The 24,919-nt window shown below is 50.8% G+C and overlaps 1 protein-coding gene across 1 annotated transcript in view; it reads left to right on the forward strand.

Moving 5' to 3' along the window:
- The window catches only part of LOC137332829 (gamma-aminobutyric acid receptor subunit alpha-3-like), a 581,305-nt gene that overhangs the window by 369,714 nt on the left and 186,672 nt on the right, over positions 1-24,919 (forward strand). The window contains exon 4 of the mRNA XM_067996761.1: positions 15,598-15,665. Coding sequence (XP_067852862.1) covers positions 15,598-15,665 — 68 coding nt within the window. The remainder of the gene's footprint in view (positions 1-15,597; positions 15,666-24,919) is intronic.

Here is a 24,919-nt window from a genome sequence, read left to right on the forward strand (position 1 = left end):
CTGGCCATTTTTAGGTGTGCCCGGCCAGGTTTTGGGGTGTCCGGCCATGTTTAGGCGTGCCCGGCCATGTTTAGGGGTGCCCGGCCATGTTTAGGGGTGTCTGGCCATGTTTAGGGGTGCCCGGCCATGTTTAGGGGCGCCCGGCCTTGTTTCGAAGTGTCTAGCCATGTTTAGGGGTGCCCGGCCATGTTTAGAGGTGTCTGGCCATGTTTAGGGATGTGTGGCCATGTTTAGGGGTGCCCGGCCATGTTTAGGGGTGCCCGGCCATGTTTAGGGGTGCCCGGCCAGGTTTAGTGGTGTCTGGCCATGTTTAGTGGTGCCCGGCCATGTTTAGGGGTGCCCGGCCAGGTTTAGTGGTGTCTGGCCATGTTTAGGGGTGTCTGGCCATGTTTAGGTGTGCCCGGCCAGGTTTAGTGCTGTCTGGCCATGTTTAGGGGTGCCCGGCCATGTTTAGGGGTGTCTGGCCATGTTTAGGGGTGCCCGGCCATGTTTAGGGGTGTCTGGCCAGGTTTAGGGGTGCCCGGCCATGTTTAGGGGCGCCCGGCCTTGTTTCGAGGTGTCTAGCCATGTTTAGGGGTGTCTGGCCATGTTTAGGGATGTGTGGCCATGTTTAGTGGTGCCCGGCCATGTTTAGAGGTGTCTGGCCATGTTTAGGGGTGTCTGGCCATGTTTATTGGTGTCTGGCCATGTTTAGGGATGTGTGGCCATGTTTAGGGGTGCCCGGCCATGTTTAGGGGTGCCCGGCCATGTTTAGGGGTGCTCGGCCAGGTTTAGTGGTGTCTGGCCATGTTTAGTGGTGCCCGGCCATGTTTAGGGGTGCCCGGCCAGGTTTAGTGGTGTCTGGCCATGTTTAGGGGTGTCTGGCCATGTTTAGGTGTGCCCGGCCAGGTTTAGTGCTGTCTGGCCATGTTTAGCGGTGCCCGGCCATGTTTAGGTTGCCCGGCCATGTTTAGAGGTGTCTGGCCATGTTTAGGGGTGTCTGGCCAGGTTTAGGGGTGTCTGGCCATGTTTAGGGGTGCCCGGCCAGGTTTAGTGGTGTCTGGCCATGTTTATTGGTGTCTGGCCATGTTTAGGGGTGTCTGGCCATGTTTAGTGGTGTCTGGCCATGTTTAGGGGTGCCCGACCAGGTTTTGGGGTGTCTGGCCATGTTTAGGGATGTCTGGCCATGTTTATTGGTGTCTGGCCATGTTTAGGGGTGTCTGGCCAGGTTTAGGGGTGTCTGGCCATGTTTAGTGGTGTCTGGCCATGTTTAGGGGTGCCCGACCAGGTTTTGGGGTGTCTGGCCATGTTTAGGGATGTCTGGCCATGTTTATTGGTGTCTGGCCATGTTTAGGGGTGTCTGGCCATGTTTAGGGATGTCTGGCCATGTTTATTGGTGTATGGCCATTTTTAGGGGTGTCTGGACATGTTTAGGGGTGTCTCGCCATGTTTATTGGTGTCTGGCCATGTTTAGGGGTGTCTGGCCATGTTTAGGGGTGTCTGGCCATGTTTAGGGGTGTCTGGCCATGTTTAGGGGTGCCCGGCCAGGTTTAGGGGTGTCTCGCCATGTTTATTGGTGTCTGGCCATGTTTAGGGGTGTCTGGCCATGTTTAGGGGTGTCTGGCCATGTTTAGGGGTGTCTGGCCATGTTTATTGGTGTCTCTCCATGTTTAGGGGTGTCTGGCCATGTTTAGGGGTGCCCGGCCAGGTTTAGGGGTGTCTCGCCATGTTTATTGGTGTCTGGCCATGTTTAGGGGTGTCTGGCCATGTTTAGGGGTGTCTGGCCATGTTTAGGGGTGTCTCGCCATGTTTATTGGTGTCTGGCCATGTTTAGGGGTGTCTGGCCATGTTTAGGGGTGTCTGGCCATGTTTAGGGGTGCCCGGCCATGTTTAGGGGTGTCTGGCCATGTTTAGGGGTGTCTGGCCATGTTTAGGGGTGTCTGGCCATGTTTAGGGGTGTCTCGCCATGTTTATTGGTGTCTTGCCATGTTTAGGGGTGTCTGGCCATGTTTAGGGGTGTCTGGCCAGGTTTAGGGGTGTCTGGCCATGTCTAGGGGTGCCCGGCCAGGTTTAGTGGTGTTTGAAAGTTTTCCCAACAATTTCCATTGACTTCAGTTTTACAAGGACTCCTTGGGTCCACAGTCAGTCGAATGCTATTCTGATGTCAAGGGCAGTCACTCTCAACTCACACCTCGAATTCTACATTCAAAAAAGGTTTCTACTGGTATAGGAGACACACTGTGTAATAACAGGACTGTACTGGTATAGGGGACACAGTGTGTAATAACAGGACTGTACTGGTATAGGGGACACAGTGTGTAATAACAGGACTGTACTGGTATAGGGGACACACTGTGTAATAACAGGGCTGTACTGGTATAGGGGACACAGTGTGTAATAACAGGACTGTACTGGTATAGGGGACACAGTGTGTAATAACAGGGCTGTACTGGAATAGGGGACACAGTGTGTAATAACAGGGCTGAACTGGTATAGGGGACACAGTGTGTAATAACAGGACTGTACTGGTATAGGGGACACAGTGTGTAATAACAGGACTGTACTGGTACAGGGGACACAGTGTGTAATAACAGGACTGTACTGGTATAGGGGACACAGTGTGTACTAACAGGACTGTACTGGTATAGGGGACACAGTGTGTAATAACAGGACTGTACTGGTATAGGGGACACAGTGTGTAATAACAGGGCTGTACTGGTATAGGGGACACAGTGTGTAATAACAGGACTGTACTGGTATAGGGGACACAGTGTGTAATAACAGGGCTGTACTGGTATAGGGGACACAGTGTGTAATAACAGGACTGTACTGGTATAGGGGACACAGTGTGTAATAACAGGACTGTACTGGTATCGGGGACACAGTGTGTAATAACAGGACTGTACTGGAATAGGGGACACTGTGTGTAATAACAGGACTGTACTGGAATAGGGGACACAGTGTGTAATAACAGGACTGTACTGGAATAGGGGACACAGTGTGTAATAACAGGGCTGTACTGGAATAGGGGACACAGTGTGTAATAACAGGGCCGTACTGGTATAGGGGACACAGTGTGTAATAACAGGGCTGGACTGGTATAGGGGACACAGTGTGTAATAACAGGACTGTACTGGTATAGGGCACACAGTGTGTAATAACAGGGCTGTACTGGTATAGGGGACACAGTGTGTAATAACAGGACTGTACTGGAATAGGGGACACAGTGTGTAATAACAGGACTGTACTGGAATAGGGGACACAGTGTGTAATAACAGGACTGTACTGGTATAGGGGACACAGTGTGTAATAACAGGACTGTACTGGAATAGGGGACACAGTGTGTAATAACAGGACTGTACTGGAATAGGGGACACAGTGTGTAATAACAGGGCTGTACTGGAATAGGGGACACACTGTGTAATAACAGGACTGTACTGGTATAGGGGACACAGTGTGTAATAACAGGACTGTACTGGTATAGGGGACACACTGTGTAATAACAGGGCCGTACTGGTATAGGGGACACACTGTGTAATAACAGGGCTGTACTGGTATAGGGGACACAGTGTGTAATAACAGGGCTGTACTGGAATAGGGGACACAGTGTGTAATAACAGGACTGTACTGGTATCGGGGACACAGTGTGTAATAACAGGGCTGTACTGGAATAGGGGACACAGTGTGTAATAACAGGACTGTACTGGAATAGGGGACACAGTGTGTAATAACAGGGCTGTACTGGAATAGGGGACACAGTGTGTAATAACAGGGCTGTACTGGAATAGGGGACACAGTGTGTAATAACAGGGCTGTACTGGAATAGGGGACACAGTGTGTAATAACAGGGCTTTACTGGAATAGGGGACACAGTGTGTAATAACAGGACTGTACTGGTATCGGGGACACAGTGTGTAATAACAGGACTGTACTGGAATAGGGGACACAGTGTGTAATAACAGGACTGTACTGGTATAGGGGACACAGTGTGTAATAACAGGGCTGTACTGGAATAGGGGACACAGTGTGTAATAACAGGGCTGTACTGGTATAGGGGACACATTGTGTAATAACAGGACTGTACTGGTATCGGGGACACAGTGTGTAATAACAGGACTGTACTGGAATAGGGGACACAGTGTGTAATAACAGGACTGTACTGGAATAGGGGACACAGTGTGTAATAACAGGACTGTACTGGAATAGGGGACACAGTGTGTAATAACAGGACTGTACTGGTATAGGGGACACACTGTGTAATAACAGGACTGTACTGGAATAGGGGACACAGTGTGTAATAACAGGGCTGTACTGGTATAGGGGACACAGTGTGTAATAACAGGGCTGTACTGCTATAGGGGACACAGTGTGTAATAACAGGACTGTACTGGTATAGGGGACACACTGTGTAATAACAGGGCTGTACTGGTATAGGGGACACAGTGTGTAATAACAGGACTGTACTGGTATAGGGGACACAGTGTGTAATAACAGGACTGTACTGGAATAGGGGACACAGTGTGTAATAACAGGGCTGAACTGGTATAGGGGACACAGTGTGTAATAACAGGACTGTACTGGTATAGGGGACACAGTGTGTAATAACAGGACTGTACTGGTACAGGGGACACAGTGTGTAATAACAGGACTGTACTGGTATAGGGGACACAGTGTGTACTAACAGGACTGTACTGGTATAGGGGACACAGTGTGTAATAACAGGACTGTACTGGTATAGGGGACACAGTGTGTAATAACAGGGCTGTACTGGTATAGGGGACACAGTGTGTAATAACAGGACTGTACTGGTATAGGGGACACAGTGTGTAATAACAGGGCTGTACTGGTATAGGGGACACAGTGTGTAATAACAGGACTGTACTGGTATAGGGGACACAGTGTGTAATAACAGGACTGTACTGGTATCGGGGACACAGTGTGTAATAACAGGACTGTACTGCTATAGGGGACACAGTGTGTAATAACAGGACTGTACTGGAATAGGGGACACAGTGTGTAATAACAGGGCTGTACTGGAATAGGGGACACAGTGTGTAATAACAGGACTGTACTGGAATAGGGGACACAGTGTGTAATAACAGGACTGTACTGGTATAGGGGACACACTGTGTAATAACAGGACTGTACTGGAATAGGGGACACAGTGTGTAATAACAGGGCTGTACTGGAATAGGGGACACAGTGTGTAATAACAGGGCCGTACTGGTATAGGGGACACAGTGTGTAATAACAGGACTGTACTGGTATAGGGGACACAGTGTGTAATAACAGGACTGTACTGGTATAGGGCACACAGTGTGTAATAACAGGGCTGTACTGGTATAGGGGACACAGTGTGTAATAACAGGACTGTACTGGAATAGGGGACACAGTGTGTAATAACAGGACTGTCCTGGAATAGGGGACACAGTGTGTAATAACAGGACTGTACTGGTATAGGGGACACACTGTGTAATAACAGGACTGTACTGGAATAGGGGACACAGTGTGTAATAACAGGGCTGTACTGGAATAGGGGACACAGTGTGTAATAACAGGACTGTACTGGAATAGGGGACACACTGTGTAATAACAGGACTGTACTGGTATAGGGGACACAGTGTGTAATAACAGGACTGTACTGGTATAGGGGACACACTGTGTAATAACAGGGCCGTACTGGTATAGGGGACACACTGTGTAATAACAGGGCTGTACTGGAATAGGGGACACAGTGTGTAATAACAGGGCTGTACTGGAATAGGGGACACAGTGTGTAATATCAGGACTGTACTGGTATCAGGGACACAGTGTGTAATAACAGGGCTGTACTGGAATAGGGGACACAGTGTGTAATAACAGGACTGTACTGGAATAGGGGACACAGTGTGTAATAACAGGGCTGTACTGGAACAGGGGACACAGTGTGTAATAACAGGGCTGTACTGGAACAGGGGACACAGTGTGTAATAACAGGGCTGTACTGGAATAGGGGACACAGTGTGTAATAACAGGGCTGTACTGGAATAGGGGACACAGTGTGTAATAACAGGACTGTACTGGTATCGGGGACACAGTGTGTAATAACAGGACTGTACTGGAATAGGGGACACAGTGTGTAATAACAGGACTGTACTGGTATAGGGGACACAGTGTGTAATAACAGGGCTGTACTGGAATAGGGGACACAGTGTGTAATAACAGGGCTTTACTGGTATAGGGGACACATTGTGTAATAACAGGACTGTACTGGTATCGGGGACACAGTGTGTAATAACAGGACTGCACTGGAATAGGGGACACAGTGTGTAATAACAGGACTGTACTGGAATAGGGGACACAGTGTGTAATAACAGGACTGTACTGGAATAGGGGACACAGTGTGTAATAACAGGACTGTACTGGAATAGGGGACACAGTGTGTAATAACAGGACTGTACTGGTATAGGGGACACAGTGTGTAATAACAGGACTGTACTGGAATAGGGGACACAGTGTGCAATAACAGGGCTGTACTGGAATAGGGGACACAGTGTGTAATAACAGGACTGTACTTGTATAGGGGACACAGTGTGTAATAACAGGGCTGTACTGGTATAGGGGACACAGTGTGTAATAACAGGGCTGTACTGGTATAGGGGACACAGTGTGTAATAACAGGACTGTACTGGAATAGGGGACACAGTGTGTAATAACAGGGCTGTACTGGTATAGGGGACACAGTGTGTAATAACAGGACTGTACTGGTATAGGGGACACAGTGTGTAATAACAGGACTGTACTGGTATAGGGGACACAGTGTGTAATAACAGGACTGTACTGGTATAGGGGACACAGTGTGTACTAACAGGACTGTACTGGTATAGGGGACACAGTGTGTAATAACAGGACTGTACTGGTATAGGGGACACAGTGTGTAATAACAGGGCTGTACTGGTATAGGGGACACAGTGTGTAATAACAGGACTGTACTGGTATTGGGGACACAGTGTGTAATAACAGGGCTGTACTGTTATAGGGGACACAGTGTGTAATAACAGGACTGTACTGGTATAGGGGACACAGTGTGTAATAACAGGACTGTACTGGTATCGGGGACACAGTGTGTAATAACAGGACTGTACTGCTATAGGGGACACAGTGTGTAATAACAGGACTGTACTGGAATAGGGGACACAGTGTGTAATAACAGGACTGTACTGGAATAGGGGACACAGTGTGTAATAACAGGACTGTACTGGTATAGGGGACACAGTGTGTAATAACAGGACTGTACTGGTATAGGGGACACACTGTGTAATAACAGGACTGTACTGGAATAGGGGACACAGTGTGTAATAACAGGACTGTACTGGAATAGGGGACACAGTGTGTAATAACAGGACTGTACTGGAATAGGGGACACAGTGTGTAATAACAGGACTGTACTGGTATAGGGGACACACTGTGTAATAACAGGACTGTACTGGAATAGGGGACACAGTGTGTAATAACAGGGCTGTACTGGAATAGGGGACACAGTGTGTAATAACAGGACTGTACTGGAATAGGGGACACACTGTGTAATAACAGGACTGTACTGGTATAGGGGATACAGTGTGTAATAACAGGACTGTACTGGTATAGGGGACACAGTGTGTAATAACAGGGCTGTACTGGAATAGGGGACACAGTGTGTAATAACAGGACTGTACTGGTATCGGGGACACAGTGTGTAATAACAGGGCTGTACTGGAATAGGGGACACAGTGTGTAATAACAGGACTGTACTGGAATAGGGGACACAGTGTATAATAACAGGGCTGTACTGGAATAGGGGACACAGTGTGTAATAACAGGTCTGTACTGGAATAGGGGACACAGTGTGTAATAACAGGGCTGTACTGGAATAGGGGACACAGTGTGTAATAACAGGGCTGTACTGGAATAGGGGACACAGTGTGTAATAACAGGACTGTACTGGTATCGGGGACACAGTGTGTAATAACAGGACTGTACTGGAATAGGGGACACAGTGTGTAATAACAGGACTGTACTGGTATAGGGGACACAGTGTGTAATAACAGCGCTGTACTGGAATAGGGGACACAGTGTGTAATAACAGGGCTGTACTGGTATAGGGGACACATTGTGTAATAACAGGACTGTACTGGTATCGGGGACACAGTGTGTCATAACAGGACTGTACTGGTATAGGGCACACAGTGTGTAATAACAGGACTGTACTGGAAAAGGGGACACAGTGTGTAATAACAGGACTGTACTGGAATAGGGGACACAGTGTGTAATAACAGGACTGTACTGGAATAGGGGACACAGTGTGTAATAACAGGACTGTACTGGTATAGGGGACACACTGAGTAATAACAGGACTGTACTGGAATAGGGGACACAGTGTGTAATAACAGGACTGTACTGGTATAGGGGACACAGTGTGTAATAACAGGACTGTACTGGTATAGGGGACACACTGTGTAATAACAGGACTGTACTGGTATAGGGGACACAGTGTGTAATAACAGGACTGTACTGGTATAGGGGACACACTGTGTAATAACAGGACTGTACTGGAATAGGGGACACAGTGTGTAATAACAGGACTGTACTGGAATAGGGGACACAGTGTGTAATAACAGGACTGTACTGGAATAGGGGACACAGTGTGTAATAACAGGACTGTACTGGTATAGGGGACACACTGTGTAATAACAGGACTGTACTGGAATAGGGGACACAGTGTGTAATAACAGGGCTGTACTGGAATAGGGGACACAGTGTGTAATAACAGGACTGTACTGGAATAGGGGACACACTGTGTAATAACAGGACTGTACTGGTATAGGGGATACAGTGTGTAATAACAGGACTGTACTGGTATAGGGGACACAGTGTGTAATAACAGGGCTGTACTGGAATAGGGGACACAGTGTGTAATAACAGGACTGTACTGGTATCGGGGACACAGTGTGTAATAACAGGGCTGTACTGGAATAGGGGACACAGTGTGTAATAACAGGACTGTACTGGAATAGGGGACACAGTGTATAATAACAGGGCTGTACTGGAATAGGGGACACAGTGTGTAATAACAGGTCTGTACTGGAATAGGGGACACAGTGTGTAATAACAGGGCTGTACTGGAATAGGGGACACAGTGTGTAATAACAGGGCTGTACTGGAATAGGGGACACAGTGTGTAATAACAGGACTGTACTGGTATCGGGGACACAGTGTGTAATAACAGGACTGTACTGGAATAGGGGACACAGTGTGTAATAACAGGACTGTACTGGTATAGGGGACACAGTGTGTAATAACAGCGCTGTACTGGAATAGGGGACACAGTGTGTAATAACAGGGCTGTACTGGTATAGGGGACACATTGTGTAATAACAGGACTGTACTGGTATCGGGGACACAGTGTGTCATAACAGGACTGTACTGGTATAGGGCACACAGTGTGTAATAACAGGACTGTACTGGAATAGGGGACACAGTGTGTAATAACAGGACTGTACTGGAATAGGGGACACAGTGTGTAATAACAGGACTGTACTGGAATAGGGGACACAGTGTGTAATAACAGGACTGTACTGGTATAGGGGACACACTGAGTAATAACAGGACTGTACTGGAATAGGGGACACAGTGTGTAATAACAGGACTGTACTGGTATAGGGGACACAGTGTGTAATAACAGGACTGTACTGGTATAGGGGACACACTGTGTAATAACAGGACTGTACTGGAATAGGGGACACAGTGTGTAATAACAGGACTGTACTGGTATAGGGGACACAGTGTGTAATAACAGGACTGTACTGGTATAGGGGACACACTGTGTAATAACAGGACTGTACTGGAATAGGGGACACAGTGTGTAATAACAGGACTGTACTGGAATAGGGGACACAGTGTGTAATAACAGGACTGTACTGGAATAGGGGACACAGTGTGTAATAACAGGACTGTACTGGTATAGGGGACACACTGTGTAATAACAGGACTGTACTGGAATAGGGGACACAGTGTGTAATAACAGGGCTGTACTGGAATAGGGGACACAGTGTGTAATAACAGGACTGTACTGGAATAGGGGACACACTGTGTAATAACAGGACTGTACTGGTATAGGGGACACAGTGTGTAATAACAGGACTGTACTGGTATAGGGGACACACTGTGTAATAACAGGGCCGTACTGGTATAGGGGACACACTGTGTAATAACAGGGCTGTACTGGTATAGGGGACACAGTGTGTAATAACAGGGCTGTACTGGAATAGGGGACACAGTGTGTAATAACAGGACTGTACTGGTATCGGGGACACAGTGTGTAATAACAGGGCTGTACTGGAATAGGGGACACAGTGTGTAATAACAGGACTGTACTGGTATAGGGGACACAGTGTGTAATAACAGGGCTGTACTGGAATAGGGGACACAGTGTGTAATAACAGGACTGTACTGGTATCGGGGACACAGTGTGTAATAACAGGGCTGTACTGGAATAGGGGACACAGTGTGTAATAACAGGACTGTACTGGTATCGGGGACACAGTGTGTAATAACAGGGCTGTACTGGAATAGGGGACACAGTGTGTAATAACAGGACTGTACTGGTATAGGGGACACAGTGTGTAATAACAGGACTGTACTGGAATAGGGGACACAGTGTATAATAACAGGGCTGTACTGGAACAGGGGACACAGTGTGTAATAACAGGTCTGTACTGGAATAGGGGACACAGTGTGTAATAACAGGGCTGTACTGGAATAGGGGACACAGTGTGTAATAACAGGGCTGTACTGGAATAGGGGACACAGTGTGTAATAACAGGACTGTACTGGTATCGGGGACACAGTGTGTAATAACAGGACTGTACTGGAATAGGGGACACAGTGTGTAATAACAGGACTGTACTGGTATAGGGGACACAGTGTGTAATAACAGCGCTGTACTGGAATAGGGGACACAGTGTGTAATAACAGGGCTGTACTGGTATAGGGGACACATTGTGTAATAACAGGACTGTACTGGTATCGGGGACACAGTGTGTCATAACAGGACTGTACTGGTATAGGGCACACAGTGTGTAATAACAGGACTGTACTGGAATAGGGGACACAGTGTGTAATAACAGGACTGTACTGGAATAGGGGACACAGTGTGTAATAACAGGACTGTACTGGAATAGGGGACACAGTGTGTAATAACAGGACTGTACTGGTATAGGGGACACACTGAGTAATAACAGGACTGTACTGGAATAGGGGACACAGTGTGTAATAACAGGACTGTACTGGTATAGGGGACACAGTGTGTAATAACAGGACTGTACTGGTATAGGGGACACACTGTGTAATAACAGGACTGTACTGGTATAGGGGACACAGTGTGTAATAACAGGACTGTACTGGAATAGGGGACACACTGTGTAATAACAGGACTGTACTGGAATAGGGGACACAGTGTGTAATAACAGGACTGTACTGGAATAGGGGACACAGTGTGTAATAACAGGACTGTACTGGTATAGGGGACACAGTGTGTAATAACAGGACTGTACTGGAATAGGGGACACAGTGTGTAATAACAGGGCTGTACTGGAATAGGGGACACAGTGTGTAATAACAGGACTGTACTGGTATAGGGGACACAGTGTGTAATAACAGGGCTGTACTGGTATAGGGGACACAGTGTGTAATAACAGGGCTGTACTGGTATAGGGGACACAGTGTGTAATAACAGGACTGTACTGGAATAGGGGACACAGTGTGTAATAACAGGGCTGTACTGGTATAGGGGACACAGTGTGTAATAACAGGACTGTACTGGTATAGGGGACACAGTGTGTAATAACAGGACTGTACTGGTATAGGGGACACAGTGTGTAATAACAGGACTGTACTGGTATAGGGGACACAGTGTGTACTAACAGGACTGTACTGGTATAGGGGACACAGTGTGTACTAACAGGACTGTACTGGTATAGGGGACACAGTGTGTAATAACAGGACTGTACTGGTGTAGGGGACACAGTGTGTAATAACAGGGCTGTACTGGTATAGGGGACACAGTGTGTAATAACAGGACTGTACTGGTGTAGGGGACACAGTGTGTAATAACAGGACTGTACTGGTATAGGGGACACAGTGTGTAATAACAGGACTGTACTGGTATAGGGGACACAGTGTGTAATAACAGGACTGTACTGGTATAGGGGACACAGTGTGTACTAACAGGACTGTACTGGTGTAGGGGACACAGTGTGTAATAACAGGACTGTACTGGTATAGGGGACACAATGTGTAATAACAGGACTGTACTGGTATAGGGGACACAGTGTGTAATAACAGGACTGTACTGGTGTAGGGGACACAGTGTGTAATAACAGGGCTGTACTGGTATAGGGGACACAGTGTGTAATAACAGGACTGTACTGGTATTGGGGACACAGTGTGTAATAACAGGGCTGTACTGGTATAGGGGACACAGTGTGTAATAACAGGACTGTACTGGTATAGGGGACACAGTGTGTAATAACAGGACTGTACTGGTATCGGGGACACAGTGTGTAATAACAGGGCTGTACTGGAATAGGGGACACACTGTGTAATAACAGGGCCGTACTGGTATAGGGGACACACTGTGTAATAACAGGGCTGTACTGGTATAGGGGACACAGTGTGTAATAACAGGGCTGTACTGGAATAGGGGACACAGTGTGTAATAACAGGACTGTACTGGTATCGGGGACACAGTGTGTAATAACAGGGCTGTACTGGAATAGGGGACACAGTGTGTAATAACAGGACTGTACTGGAATAGGGGACACAGTGTGTAATAACAGGGCTGTACTGGAATAGGGGACACAGTGTGTAATAACAGGGCTGTACTGGAATCGGGGACACAGTGTGTAATAACAGGGCTGTACTGGAATAGGGGACACAGTGTGTAATAACAGGGCTGTACTGGAATAGGGGACACAGTGTGTAATAACAGGACTGTACTGGTATCGGGGACACAGTGTGTAATAACAGGACTGTACTGGAATAGGGGACACAGTGTGTAATAACAGGACTGTTCTGGTATAGGGGACACAGTGTGTAATAACAGCGCTGTACTGGAATAGGGGACACAGTGTGTAATAACAGGGCTGTACTGGTATAGGGGACACATTGTGTAATAACAGGACTGTACTGGTATCGGGGACACAGTGTGTCATAACAGGACTGTACTGGAATAGGGGACACAGTGTGTAATAACAGGACTGTACTGGTATAGGGCACACAGTGTGTAATAACAGGACTGTACTGGTATAGGGGACACAGTGTGTAATAACAGGACTGTACTGGAATAGGGGACACAGTGTGTAATAACAGGACTGTACTGGAATAGGGGACACAGTGTGTAATAACAGGACTGTACTGGAATAGGGGACACAGTGTGTAATAACAGGACTGTACTGGTATAGGGGACACACTGAGTAATAACAGGACTGTACTGGAATAGGGGACACAGTGTGTAATAACAGGACTGTACTGGTATAGGGGACACAGTGTGTAATAACAGGACTGTACTGGTATAGGGGACACACTGTGTAATAACAGGACTGTACTGGAATAGGGGACACAGTGTGTAATAACAGGACTGTACTGGTATAGGGGACACAGTGTGTAATAACAGGACTGTACTGGAATAGGGGACACAGTGTGTAATAACAGGACTGTACTGGAATAGGGGACACAGTGTGTAATAACAGGACTGTACTGGTATAGGGGACACAGTGTGTAATAACAGGGCTGTACTGGAATAGGGGACACAGTGTGTAATAACAGGACTGTACTGGTATAGGGGACACAGTGTGTAATAACAGGGCTGTACTGGTATAGGGGACACAGTGTGTAATAACAGGGCTGTACTGGTATAGGGGACACAGTGTGTAATAACAGGACTGTACTGGAATAGGGGACACAGTGTGTAATAACAGGACTGTACTGGAATAGGGGACACAGTGTGTAATAACAGGACTGTACTGGAATAGGGGACACAGTGTGTAATAACAGGACTGTACTGGAATAGGGGACACAGTGTGTAATAACAGGGCTGTACTGGTATAGGGGACACACTGTGTAATAACAGGACTGTACTGGAATAGGGGACACAGTGTGTAATAACAGGACTGTACTGGTATAGGGGACACAGTGTGTAATAACAGGACTGTACTGGAATAGGGGACACAGTGTGTAATAACAGGACTGTACTGGAATAGGGGACACAGTGTGTAATAACAGGGCTGTACTGGTATAGGGGACACAGTGTGTAATAACAGGACTGTACTGGTATAGGGGACACAGTGTGTAATAACAGGGCTGTACTGGTATAGGGGACACAGTGTGTAATAACAGGACTGTACTGGTATAGGGGACACAGTGTGTAATAACAGGGCTGTACTTGTATAGGGGACACACTGTGTAATAACAGGGCTGTACTTGTATAGGGGACACAGTGTGTAATAACAGGACTGTACTGGTATAGGGGACACAGTGTGTAATAACAGGGCTGTACTGGTATAGGGGACACAGTGTGTAATAACAGGGCTGTACTGGTATAGGGGACACAGTGTGTAATAACAGGACTGTACTGGTATAGGGGACACAGTGTGTAATAACAGGGCTGTACTGGTATCGGGGACACAGTGTGTAATAACAGGACTGTACTGGAATAGGGGACACAGTGTGTAATAACAGGGCTGTACTGGTATAGGGGACACACTGTGTAATAACAGGACTGTACTAGAATAGGGGACACAGTGTGTAATAACAGGACTGTACTGGTATAGGGGACACAGTGTGTAATAACAGGACTGTACTGGTATAGGGGACACAGTGTGTAATAACAGGACTGTACTGGAATAGGGGACACAGTGTGTAATAACAGGACTGTACTGGTATAGGGGCACAGTGTGTAATAACAGGGCTGTACTGGTATAGGGGACACAGTGTGTAATAACAGGACTGTACTGGTATCGGGGACACAGTGTGTAATAACAGGACTGTACTGGTATAGGGGACACAGTGTGTAATAACAGGACTGTACTGGAATAGGGGACACTGTGTGTAATAACAGGACTGTACTGGAATAGGGGACACAGTGTGTAATAACAGGACTGTACTGGAATAGGGGCACAGTGTGTAATAACAGGGCTGTACTGGTATAGGGGACACAGTGTGTAATAACAGGACTGTACTGGTATCGGGGACACAGTGTGTAATAACAGGACTGTACTGGTATAGGGGACACAGTGTGTAATAACAGGACTGTACTGGAATAGGGGACACTGTGTGTAATAACAGGACTGTACTGGAATAGGGGACACAGTGTGTAATAACAGGACTGTACTGGTTAAGGCTGCGCTGTGCCGTTTATTACATGCTCCGTTGCCAGGCAGAACTTGTTGTTCATTATATTGCTGCAATTTCTTCACTGAGCTTTGTGGAACTTTGAGTGGAATAGAATCTTTGCTCATATAGACGGATGATTTTAAAGTGAGAGGAGGGTGTGTTACATTCACATCTTTACTTTCAAATTGTTTCTCCTTTGTTTATTCACAGAAAGTGTGACTGAAGTGAACACGGACATCTATGTGACGAGTTTTGGGCCGGTGTCTGACACGGACATGGTGAGTGGGTAGGAGAAGATGGAGTGTGGGTCACACTGGACGGTGTGAGGGGGTGGGAGAAGATGGAGTGTGGGTCACACTGGACGGTGTGAGGGGGGTGGGAGAAGATGGAGTGTGGGTCACACTGGACTGTGGGAGGGGGTGGGAGAAGATGGAGTGTGGGTCACACTGGACGGTGTGAGGGGGGTGGGAGAAGATGGAGTGTGGGTCACACTGGACGGTGGGAGGGGGTGGGAGAAGATGGAGTGTGGGTCACACTGGACGGTGTGAGGGGGGTGGGAGAAGATGGAGTGTGGGTCACACTGGACTGTGGGAGGGGGTGGGAGAAGATGGAGTGTGGGTCACACTGGACGGTGGGAGGGGGGGTGAGATGGAGTGTGGGTCACACTGGACGGTGTGAGGGGGGGTGGGAGAAGATGGAGTGTGGGTCACACTGGACTGTGTGAGGGGGGGTGAGAAGATGGAGTGTGGGTCACACTGGACGGTGGGGGGGGGTGGGAGAAGATGGAGTGTGGGTCACACTGGACGGTGGGAGGGGGTGGGAGAAGATGGAGTGTGGGTCACACTGGACGGTGGGAGGGGGGTGGGAGAAGATGGAGTGTGGGTCACACTGGACGGTGGGAGGGGGGTGGGAGAAGATGGAGTGTGGGTCACACTGGACGGTGGGGGGGGGTGGGAGAAGATGGAGTGTGGGTCACACTGGACGGTGGGGGGGGGTGGGAGAAGATGGAGTGTGGGTCACACTGGACTGTGTGAGGGGGGTGGGAGAAGATGGAGTGTGGGTCACACTGGACGGTGTGAGGGGGGGTGGGAGAAGATGGAGTGTGGGTCACACTGGACTGTGTGAGGGGGGTGGGAGATGATGGAGTGTGGGTCACACTGGACGGTGTGAGGGGGGGTGGGAGATGATGGAGTGTGGGTCACACTGGACTGTGAGGGGGGTGGGAGAAGATGGAGTGTGGGTCACACTGGACGGTGTGAGGGGGGGTGAGAAGATGGAGTGTGGGTCACACTGGACTGTGTGAGGGGGGTGGGAGAAGATGGAGTGTGGGTCACACTGGACTGTGAGGGGGGTGGGAGAAGATGGAGTGTGGGTCACACTGGACGGTGTGAGGGGGGGTGGGAGAAGATGGAGTGAGGGTCACACTGGACGGTGTGAGGGGGTGGGAGAAGATGGAGTGTGGGTCACACTGGACTGTGTGAGGGGGGTGGGAGAAGATGGAGTGTGGGTCACACTGGACTGTGGGAGGGGGTGGGAGAAGATGGAGTGTGGGTCACACTGGACGGTGGGAGGGGGGTGGGAGAAGATGGAGTGTGGGTCACACTGGACGGTGGGAGGGGGGTGGGAGAAGATGGAGTGTGGGTCACACTGGACGGTGGGAGGGGGTGGGAGAAGATGGAGTGTGGGTCACACTGGACGGTGGGAGGGGGGTGGGAGAAGATGGAGTGTGGGTCACACTGGACGGTGTGAGGGGGGGTGGGAGATGATGGAGTGTGGGTCACACTGGACGGTGTGAGGGGGGGTGGGAGATGATGGAGTGTGGGTCACACTGGACGGTGGGAGGGGGTGGGAGAAGATGGAGTGTGGGTCACACTGGACTGTGGGAGGGGGGTGGGAGAAGATGGAGTGTGGGTCACACTGGACGGTGTGAGGGGGGTGGGAGAAGATGGAGTGTGGGTCACACTGGACTGTGGGAGGGGGTGGGAGAAGATGGAGTGTGGGTCACACTGGACAGTGGGAGGGGGGTGGGAGATGATGGAGTGTGGGTCACACTGGACGGTGTGAGGGGGGTGGGAGAAGATGGAGTGTGGGTCACACTGGACGGTGGGAGGGGGGGTGGGAGAAGATGGAGTGTGGGTCACACTGGACGGTGTGAGGGGGGTGGGAGATGATGGAGTGTGGGTCACACTGGACTGTGAGGGGGGGTGGGAGAAGATGGAGTGTGGGTCACACTGGACGGTGGGAGGGGGGGTGGGAGAAGATGGAGTGTGGGTCACACTGGACGGTGTGAGGGGGGTGGGAGAAGATGGAGTGTGGGTCACACTGGACGGTGGGAGGGGGGTGGGAGAAGATGGAGTGTGGGTCACACTGGACGGTGTGAGGGGGGGTGGGAGATGATGGAGTGTGGGTCACACTGGACGGTGGGAGGGGGTGGGAGAAGATGGAGTGTGGGTCACACTGGACTATGTGAGGGGGGTGGGAGAAGATGGAGTGTGGGTCACACTGGACGGTGGGAGGGGGTGGGAGAAGATGGAGTGTGGGTCACACTGGACGGTGGGAGGGGGTGGGAGAAGATGGAGTGTGGGTCACACTGGACGATGTGAGGGGGTGGGAGAAGATGGAGTGTGGGTCACACTGGACGGTGGGAGGGGGGTGGGAGAAGATGGAGTGTGGGTCACACTGGACGGTGTGAGGGGGGGTGGGAGATGATGGAGTGTGGGTCACACTGGACGGTGTGAGGGGGGGTGGGAGATGATGAAGTGTGGGTCACACTGGACGGTGTGAGGGGGTGGGAGAAGATGGAGTGTGGGTCACACTGGACGGTGGGAGGGGGGGTGGGAGAAGATGGAGTGTGGGTCACACTGGACGGTGGGAGGGGGTGGGAGAAGATGGAGTGTGGGTCACACTGGACGGTGGGAGGGGGTGGGAGAAGATGGAGTGTGGTTCACACTGGACGGTGGGAGGGGGTGGGAGATGATGGAGTGTGGGTCACACTGGACGGTGGGAGGGGGTGGGAGATGATGGAGTGTGGGTCACACTGGACTGTGAGGGGGGGTGGGAGAAGATGGAGTGTGGGTCACACTGGACGGTGGGGGGGGGGTGGGAGAAGATGGAGTGTGGGTCACACTGGACGGTGTGAGAGGGGGTGGGAGAAGATGGAGTGTGGGTCACACTGGACGGTGGGGGGGGGGTGGGAGAAGATGGAGTGTGGGTCACACTGGACGGTGGGAGGGGGTGGGAGATGATGGAGTGTGGGTCACACTGGACTGTGGGAGGGGGTGGGAGAAGATGGAGTGTGGGTCACACTGGACGGTGGGAGGGGGGGTGGGAGAAGATGGAGTGTGGGTCACACTGGACGGTGGGAGGGGGGTGGGAGAAGATGGAGTGTGGGTCACACTGGACGGTGGGAGGGGGTGGGAGATGATGGAGTGTGGGTCACACTGGACGGTGTGAGGGGGGTGGGAGAAGATGGAGTGTGGGTCACACTGGACTGTGGGAGGGGGTGGGAGAAGATGGAGTGTGGGTCACACTGGACGGTGGGAGGGGGGGTGGGAGAAGATGGAGTGTGGGTCACACTGGACGGTGTGAGGGGGTGGGAGAAGATGGAGTGTGGGTCACACTGGACGGTGGGAGGGGGGTGGGAGAAGATGGAGTGTGGGTCACACTGGACGGTGGGAGGGGGTGGGAGAAGATGGAGTGTGGGTCACACTGGACTGTGTGAGGGGGGGTGGGAGAAGATGGAGTGTGGGTCACACTGGACGGTGTGAGGGGGTGGGAGAAGATGGAGTGTGGGTCACACTGGACGGTGGGAGGGGGGTGGGAGAAGATGGAGTGTGGGTCACACTGGACTGTGGGTGGGGGTGGGAGAAGATGGAGTGTGGGTCACACTGGACGGTGGGAGGGGGGTGGGAGAAGATGGAGTGTGGGTCACACTGGACGGTGGGGGGGGGTGGGAGAAGATGGAGTGTGGGTCACACTGGACGGTGGGAGGGGGTGGGAGAAGATGGAGTGTGGGTCACACTGGACTGTGTGAGGGGGGGTGGGAGAAGATGGAGTGTGGGTCACACTGGACGGTGTGAGGGGGTGGGAGAAGATGGAGTGTGGGTCACACTGGACGGTGGGAGGGGGGTGGGAGAAGATGGAGTGTGGGTCACACTGGACTGTGGGTGGGGGTGGGAGAAGATGGAGTGTGGGTCACACTGGACGGTGGGAGGGGGGTGGGAGAAGATGGAGTGTGGGTCACACTGGACGGTGGGGGGGGGTGGGAGAAGATGGAGTGTGGGTCACACTGGACGGTGGGAGGGGGGGTGAGAAGATGATGGAGTGTGGGTCACACTGGACTGTGTGAGGGGGGGTGGGAGATGATGGAGTGTGGGTCACACTGGACTGTGTGAGGGGGGGTGGGAGATGATGGAGTGTGGGTCACACTGGACTGTGTGAGGGGGGGTGGGAGAAGATGGAGTGTGGGTCACACTGGACGGTGTGAGGGGGGTGGGAGAAGATGGAGTGTGGGTCACACTGGACGGTGGGAGGGGGGTGGGAGATGATGGAGTGTGGGTCACACTGGACTGTGGGTGGGGGTGGGAGAAGATGGAGTGTGGGTCACACTGGACGGTGTGAGGGGGTGGGAGAAGATGGAGTGTGGGTCACACTGGACTGTGTGAGGGGGGTGGGAGATGGAGTGTGGGTCACACTGGACGGTGTGAGGGGGGGTGGGAGATGATGGAGTGTGGGTCACACTGGACTGTGGGAGGGGGGTGGGAGAAGATGGAGTGTGGGTCACACTGGACGGTGGGAGGGGGTGGGAGAAAATGGAGTGTGGGTCACACTGGACGGTGTGAGGGGGGGTGGGAGAAGATGGAGTGAGGGTCACACTGGACGGTGTGAGGGGGTGGGAGAAGATGGAGTGTGGGTCACACTGGACGGTGTGAGGGGGGGTGGGAGATGATGGAGTGTGGGTCACACTGGACGGTGGGAGGGGGTGGGAGAAAATGGAGTGTGGGTCACACTGGACGGTGTGAGGGGGGGTGGGAGAAGATGGAGTGAGGGTCACACTGGACGGTGTGAGGGGGTGGGAGAAGATGGAGTGTGGGTCACACTGGACGGTGGGAGGGGGGTGGGAGAAGATGGAGTGTGGGTCACACTGGACTGTGGGAGGGGGTGGGAGATGATGGAGTGTGGGTCACACTGGACGGTGGGAGGGGGGTGGGAGAAGATGGAGTGTGGGTCACACTGGACGGTGTGAGGGGGGTGGGAGAAGATGGAGTGTGGGTCACACTGGACGGTGGGAGGGGGGGAGAAGATGGAGTGTGGGTCACACTGGACGGTGGGAGGGGGGGTGAGATGATGGAGTGTGGGTCACACTGGACGGTGGGAGGGGGTGGGAGAAAATGGAGTGTGGGTCACACTGGACGGTGTGAGGGGGGGTGGGAGAAGATGGAGTGAGGGTCACACTGGACGGTGTGAGGGGGTGGGAGAAGATGGAGTGTGGGTCACACTGGACGGTGGGAGGGGGGTGGGAGAAGATGGAGTGTGGGTCACACTGGACTGTGGGAGGGGGTGGGAGATGATGGAGTGTGGGTCACACTGGACGGTGGGAGGGGGGTGGGAGAAGATGGAGTGTGGGTCACACTGGACGGTGTGAGGGGGGTGGGAGAAGATGGAGTGTGGGTCACACTGGACGGTGGGAGGGGGGGAGAAGATGGAGTGTGGGTCACACTGGACGGTGGGAGGGGGGGTGAGATGGAGGTCAATTGACCCCCAGTCTCAACAGCTTTTTTGGGGGAGAGAGTTCCAGATTCCCACTCCCCTTTGTGTGAAGAAATGATTCCTGACATCACCCCTGAACGGCCGAGCTCTAATTTTAAGGTTATGCCCCCTTGTTCTGGACTCTCCCACCAGAGGAAATAGTTTCTCTCTATCTACCCTATCAAATCCTCTAATCATCTTTAACACCTCATTTAGATCAGCCTTCACTCTCCTATACTCGAGGGAATACAGGTCTATACAGCCTGTCATAATTTAACCCTTTTAGCCCCGGTATCATACTGGTGAATCTGTGCTGGCAGGTTATGCCTCACTTTAATTAGTGAGCATTCTTTGGACCTGGACTGACTGTCATCACCCTCCTGGACTCCAACCCAGCCCGAGGCTACTGCCACACACTGCCTTTGCAGCAAGAGTCACCGCACTGTCATCGGGAATGGGAATACGGCCTGATTTATTCCGACAACTCACTTACCCAGTCAGTCAGCTCAAAAATAACAAACACGTTTGTGAAAAAAGAACAAACTAAACTTTTACAGCCTGGTTCAGTTGTAATCAGAAACGAGAATCGAAATCAGAGGCTGCACATTCTGTAAATACACAGGCGGTCAGTCAGCCCACGTGGAGCGGAGAGGCCGTGATGGAATGTTCACAGGCGGTCAGTCAGCCCACGTGGAGCGGAGAGGCCGTGGTGGAATGTTCACAGGCGGTCAGTCAGCCCACGTGGAGCGGAGAGGCCGTGGTGGAATGTTCACAGGCGGTCAGTCAGCCCACGTGGAGCGGAGAGGCCGTGGTGGAATGTTCACAGGCGGTCAGTCAGCCCACGTGGAGCGGAGAGGCCGTGGTGGAATGTTCATCAGACTGATGCCAGCGATAAACAGTCACTTTACTCCGATTGGAAAATCTGTTTAAATTTCATGGTGACTGTGCCCACAGACTCCCCTCCTGTGGTGTACCCAGCCCCCCCACCATGAACACCGTCCCGAGCCCCCTCCCTAGCTCACGATCAGCACACTCACAGTTACCCCTCTGTGATTGGTGTATCGGTCGGATCTCTCCCTCTCCGTGATTGGTGTATCGGTTGGATCTCTCCCTCTCCGTGATTGGTGTATCGGATCTCTCCCTCTCCGTGATTGGTGTATCGGTTGGATCTCTCCCTCTCCGTGATTGGTGTATCGGATCTCTCCCTCTCCGTGATTGGTGTATCGGTTGGATCTCTCCCTCTCCGTGATTGGTGTATCGGATCTCTCCCTCTCCGTGATTGGTGTATCGGTTGGATCTCTCCCTCTCCGTGATTGGTGTATCGGTTGGATCTCTCCCTCTCCGTGATTGGTGTATCGGTCGGATCGCTCCCTCTCTGTGATTGGTGTATCGGTTGGATCTCTCCCTCTCTGTGATTGGTGTATCGGTTGGATCTCTCCCTCTCTGTGATTGGTGTATCGGTTGGATCTCTCCCTCTCAGTGATTGGTGTATCGGTTGGATCTCTCCCTCTCTGTGATTGGTGTATCGGTCGGATCTCTCCCTCTCTGTGATTGGTGTATCGGTTGGATCTCTCCCTCTCTGTGATTGGTGTATCAGTTGGATCTCTCCCTCTCTGTGATTGGTGTATCGGATCTCTCCCTCTCTGTGATTGGTGTATCGGATCTCTCCCTCTCTGTGATTGGTGTATCGGTTGGATCTCTCCCTCTCTGTGATTGGTGTATCGGTTGGATCTCTCCCTCTCTGTGATTGGTGTATCGGTCGGATCTCTCCCTCTCTGTGATCGGTGTATCGGATCTCTCCCTCTCTGTGATTTACCCTTAGCTGTCAGTCTGTTGAACGGCAAAGCTCTGCAACATAACCTCCTGCCCGTTCTCTTTACAGAGACTGACTGACCTGCTCCTGACCTGTTTCCGGGTTGTGTAGGTTTATGTTAGTTGTTAATATTGATACCACTGGTTGACTAAACAAACGGCGCAGAGAGGGCATTGGGAGCTGTGACATTTCTGCTTTGCTAAAACATTTTATATTGAGCACTCTAGAGTAGGAAATTCCGTCTGTTTACTTAGAACTGGAATACAACAATTAAACACAAATAAGTGATGCAGTCACTGGAACCATTATGGTGCATTATAACATGCAAAGGGTATTCAGAGACCATCCCCTATCTGTGCTTGGCTCTCTCACTGTACCTGCTGACTGTAACATTTACTGCACAGGGCACAGATTTTTGCTTTCAAACTTGCCTCAGAATAATTTGAAGAGTTTATAATTTACCTTGACCTGGTGTTTTATACAAAAAAAAATTCCACTCGCTCCTAAAATAAGAACACAGGAACAGGAGGAGGCCATTCAGCCCCTCAGGCCTCTTACATAGGATCAGGAGGAGGCCATTCAGCCCCTCAGGCCTGCTGCACCATTCTATTAGCTCACAGCTGGTCTGTACCTCAAATCCATTTACCTGGCTTAGCTCCCTATCCCTTGATATGCTTAACCAACAAAAATCTATCAATCTCAGTCTTGAAAGCTCCAATTGACCCCCAGCACCCACAGCCTTTTGGGGGAGAGAGTTCCAGATTTCCACTTCCCTTTGTGTGAAGAAGTGCCTCCCGACGTCATCCCTGAACGGCCGAGCTCTAATTTGAAGGTTATGCCCCCTTGTTCCGGACTCCCCCATCAGAGGAAATGGTTTCTCTCTATCTACCCTATCAAATCCTTTTAACATTTTAAACACTTCAATTAGATCCCCCCTTAATCTTCTATACTCGAGGGAATTTCAAGCCTGATCTATGCAACCTGTCTTCATAATTTGTCCCTCAAAACACTGATCCCATTCTGGCCTGTGCACTGCACCCCGTCCTAGGCCAACATGTCCTTCCTGTGTTGCAGTGCCCGAAGGCTTCTCTGGAGGTTTTAGTTCTAGTTAGAGGGGATCAGGACTCAAATAGTCCCCAATTTACTCAGCTGTTTCTGCAGACTCCCACCATAACTCTGGCAGAACAGAGAGATATGCAGGGTCCCAGCCTGACATGGAAGGGTCCAGAGGCCTGGTTTGGGGGCAGAGCCTCCGTCCACTCCCAGCAAGGCCCTTGAGGCAGAGTGAGTGAGGCTGAGGGCAGGGAGGCTGGGAGTTTCCATTCGCTCAGACCTAATGGAACCCAGTGCATGTTGGGGGGATAAACCAACCAAGACGAGGCATACCGGCCTCCAGAGGGGCGCAAATGTGTCCCGCCCTCTGTGGGGGGCTCCAGGATGCAGACTACCCCCCCCACAAAGGGGAGGGGGCTGAATGGGGCAGAGATATTTTTCTCTGGGCGGAGGCCCGGCCGTCTCCCAGTGTTACCTGATGCCAACCCTGGATATTCCAGTTCTTCAGAAAGAAAGAAAACGTTTCTGGAACAGAAATGAGTGATGTAATTGGTGGAGGACCTGTTTGACTGGTGAATTTCGGATACTGCCCGGATTTGATTTGTAGATCATTCGCTCCCTATCAATTGATACATCCAGTAATTACTGAGCTCTAAATTGTTGACGATGTCATTTGAACCAATCAAAATGTGTCATGCCAAAGAGTGAGTGAATCAAAAAATATGATGGCTAAAGGCAACACAGGAAGTGTGATGTGACAAACAGGAAGTGTGATGTGACAAACAGGAAGTGTGATGTGACAAACAGGAAATGTGATGTGACAAACAGGAAGTGTGATGTGACAAACAGGAAGTGTGATGTGACAAACAGGAAGCATGATGTGACAAGTAGGAAGTGTGATGACAAACAGGAAATGCA

This window comes from Heptranchias perlo, chromosome 15 (genome assembly GCF_035084215.1).
Source record: "Heptranchias perlo isolate sHepPer1 chromosome 15, sHepPer1.hap1, whole genome shotgun sequence".
NCBI lineage: Eukaryota > Metazoa > Chordata > Chondrichthyes > Hexanchiformes > Hexanchidae > Heptranchias > Heptranchias perlo.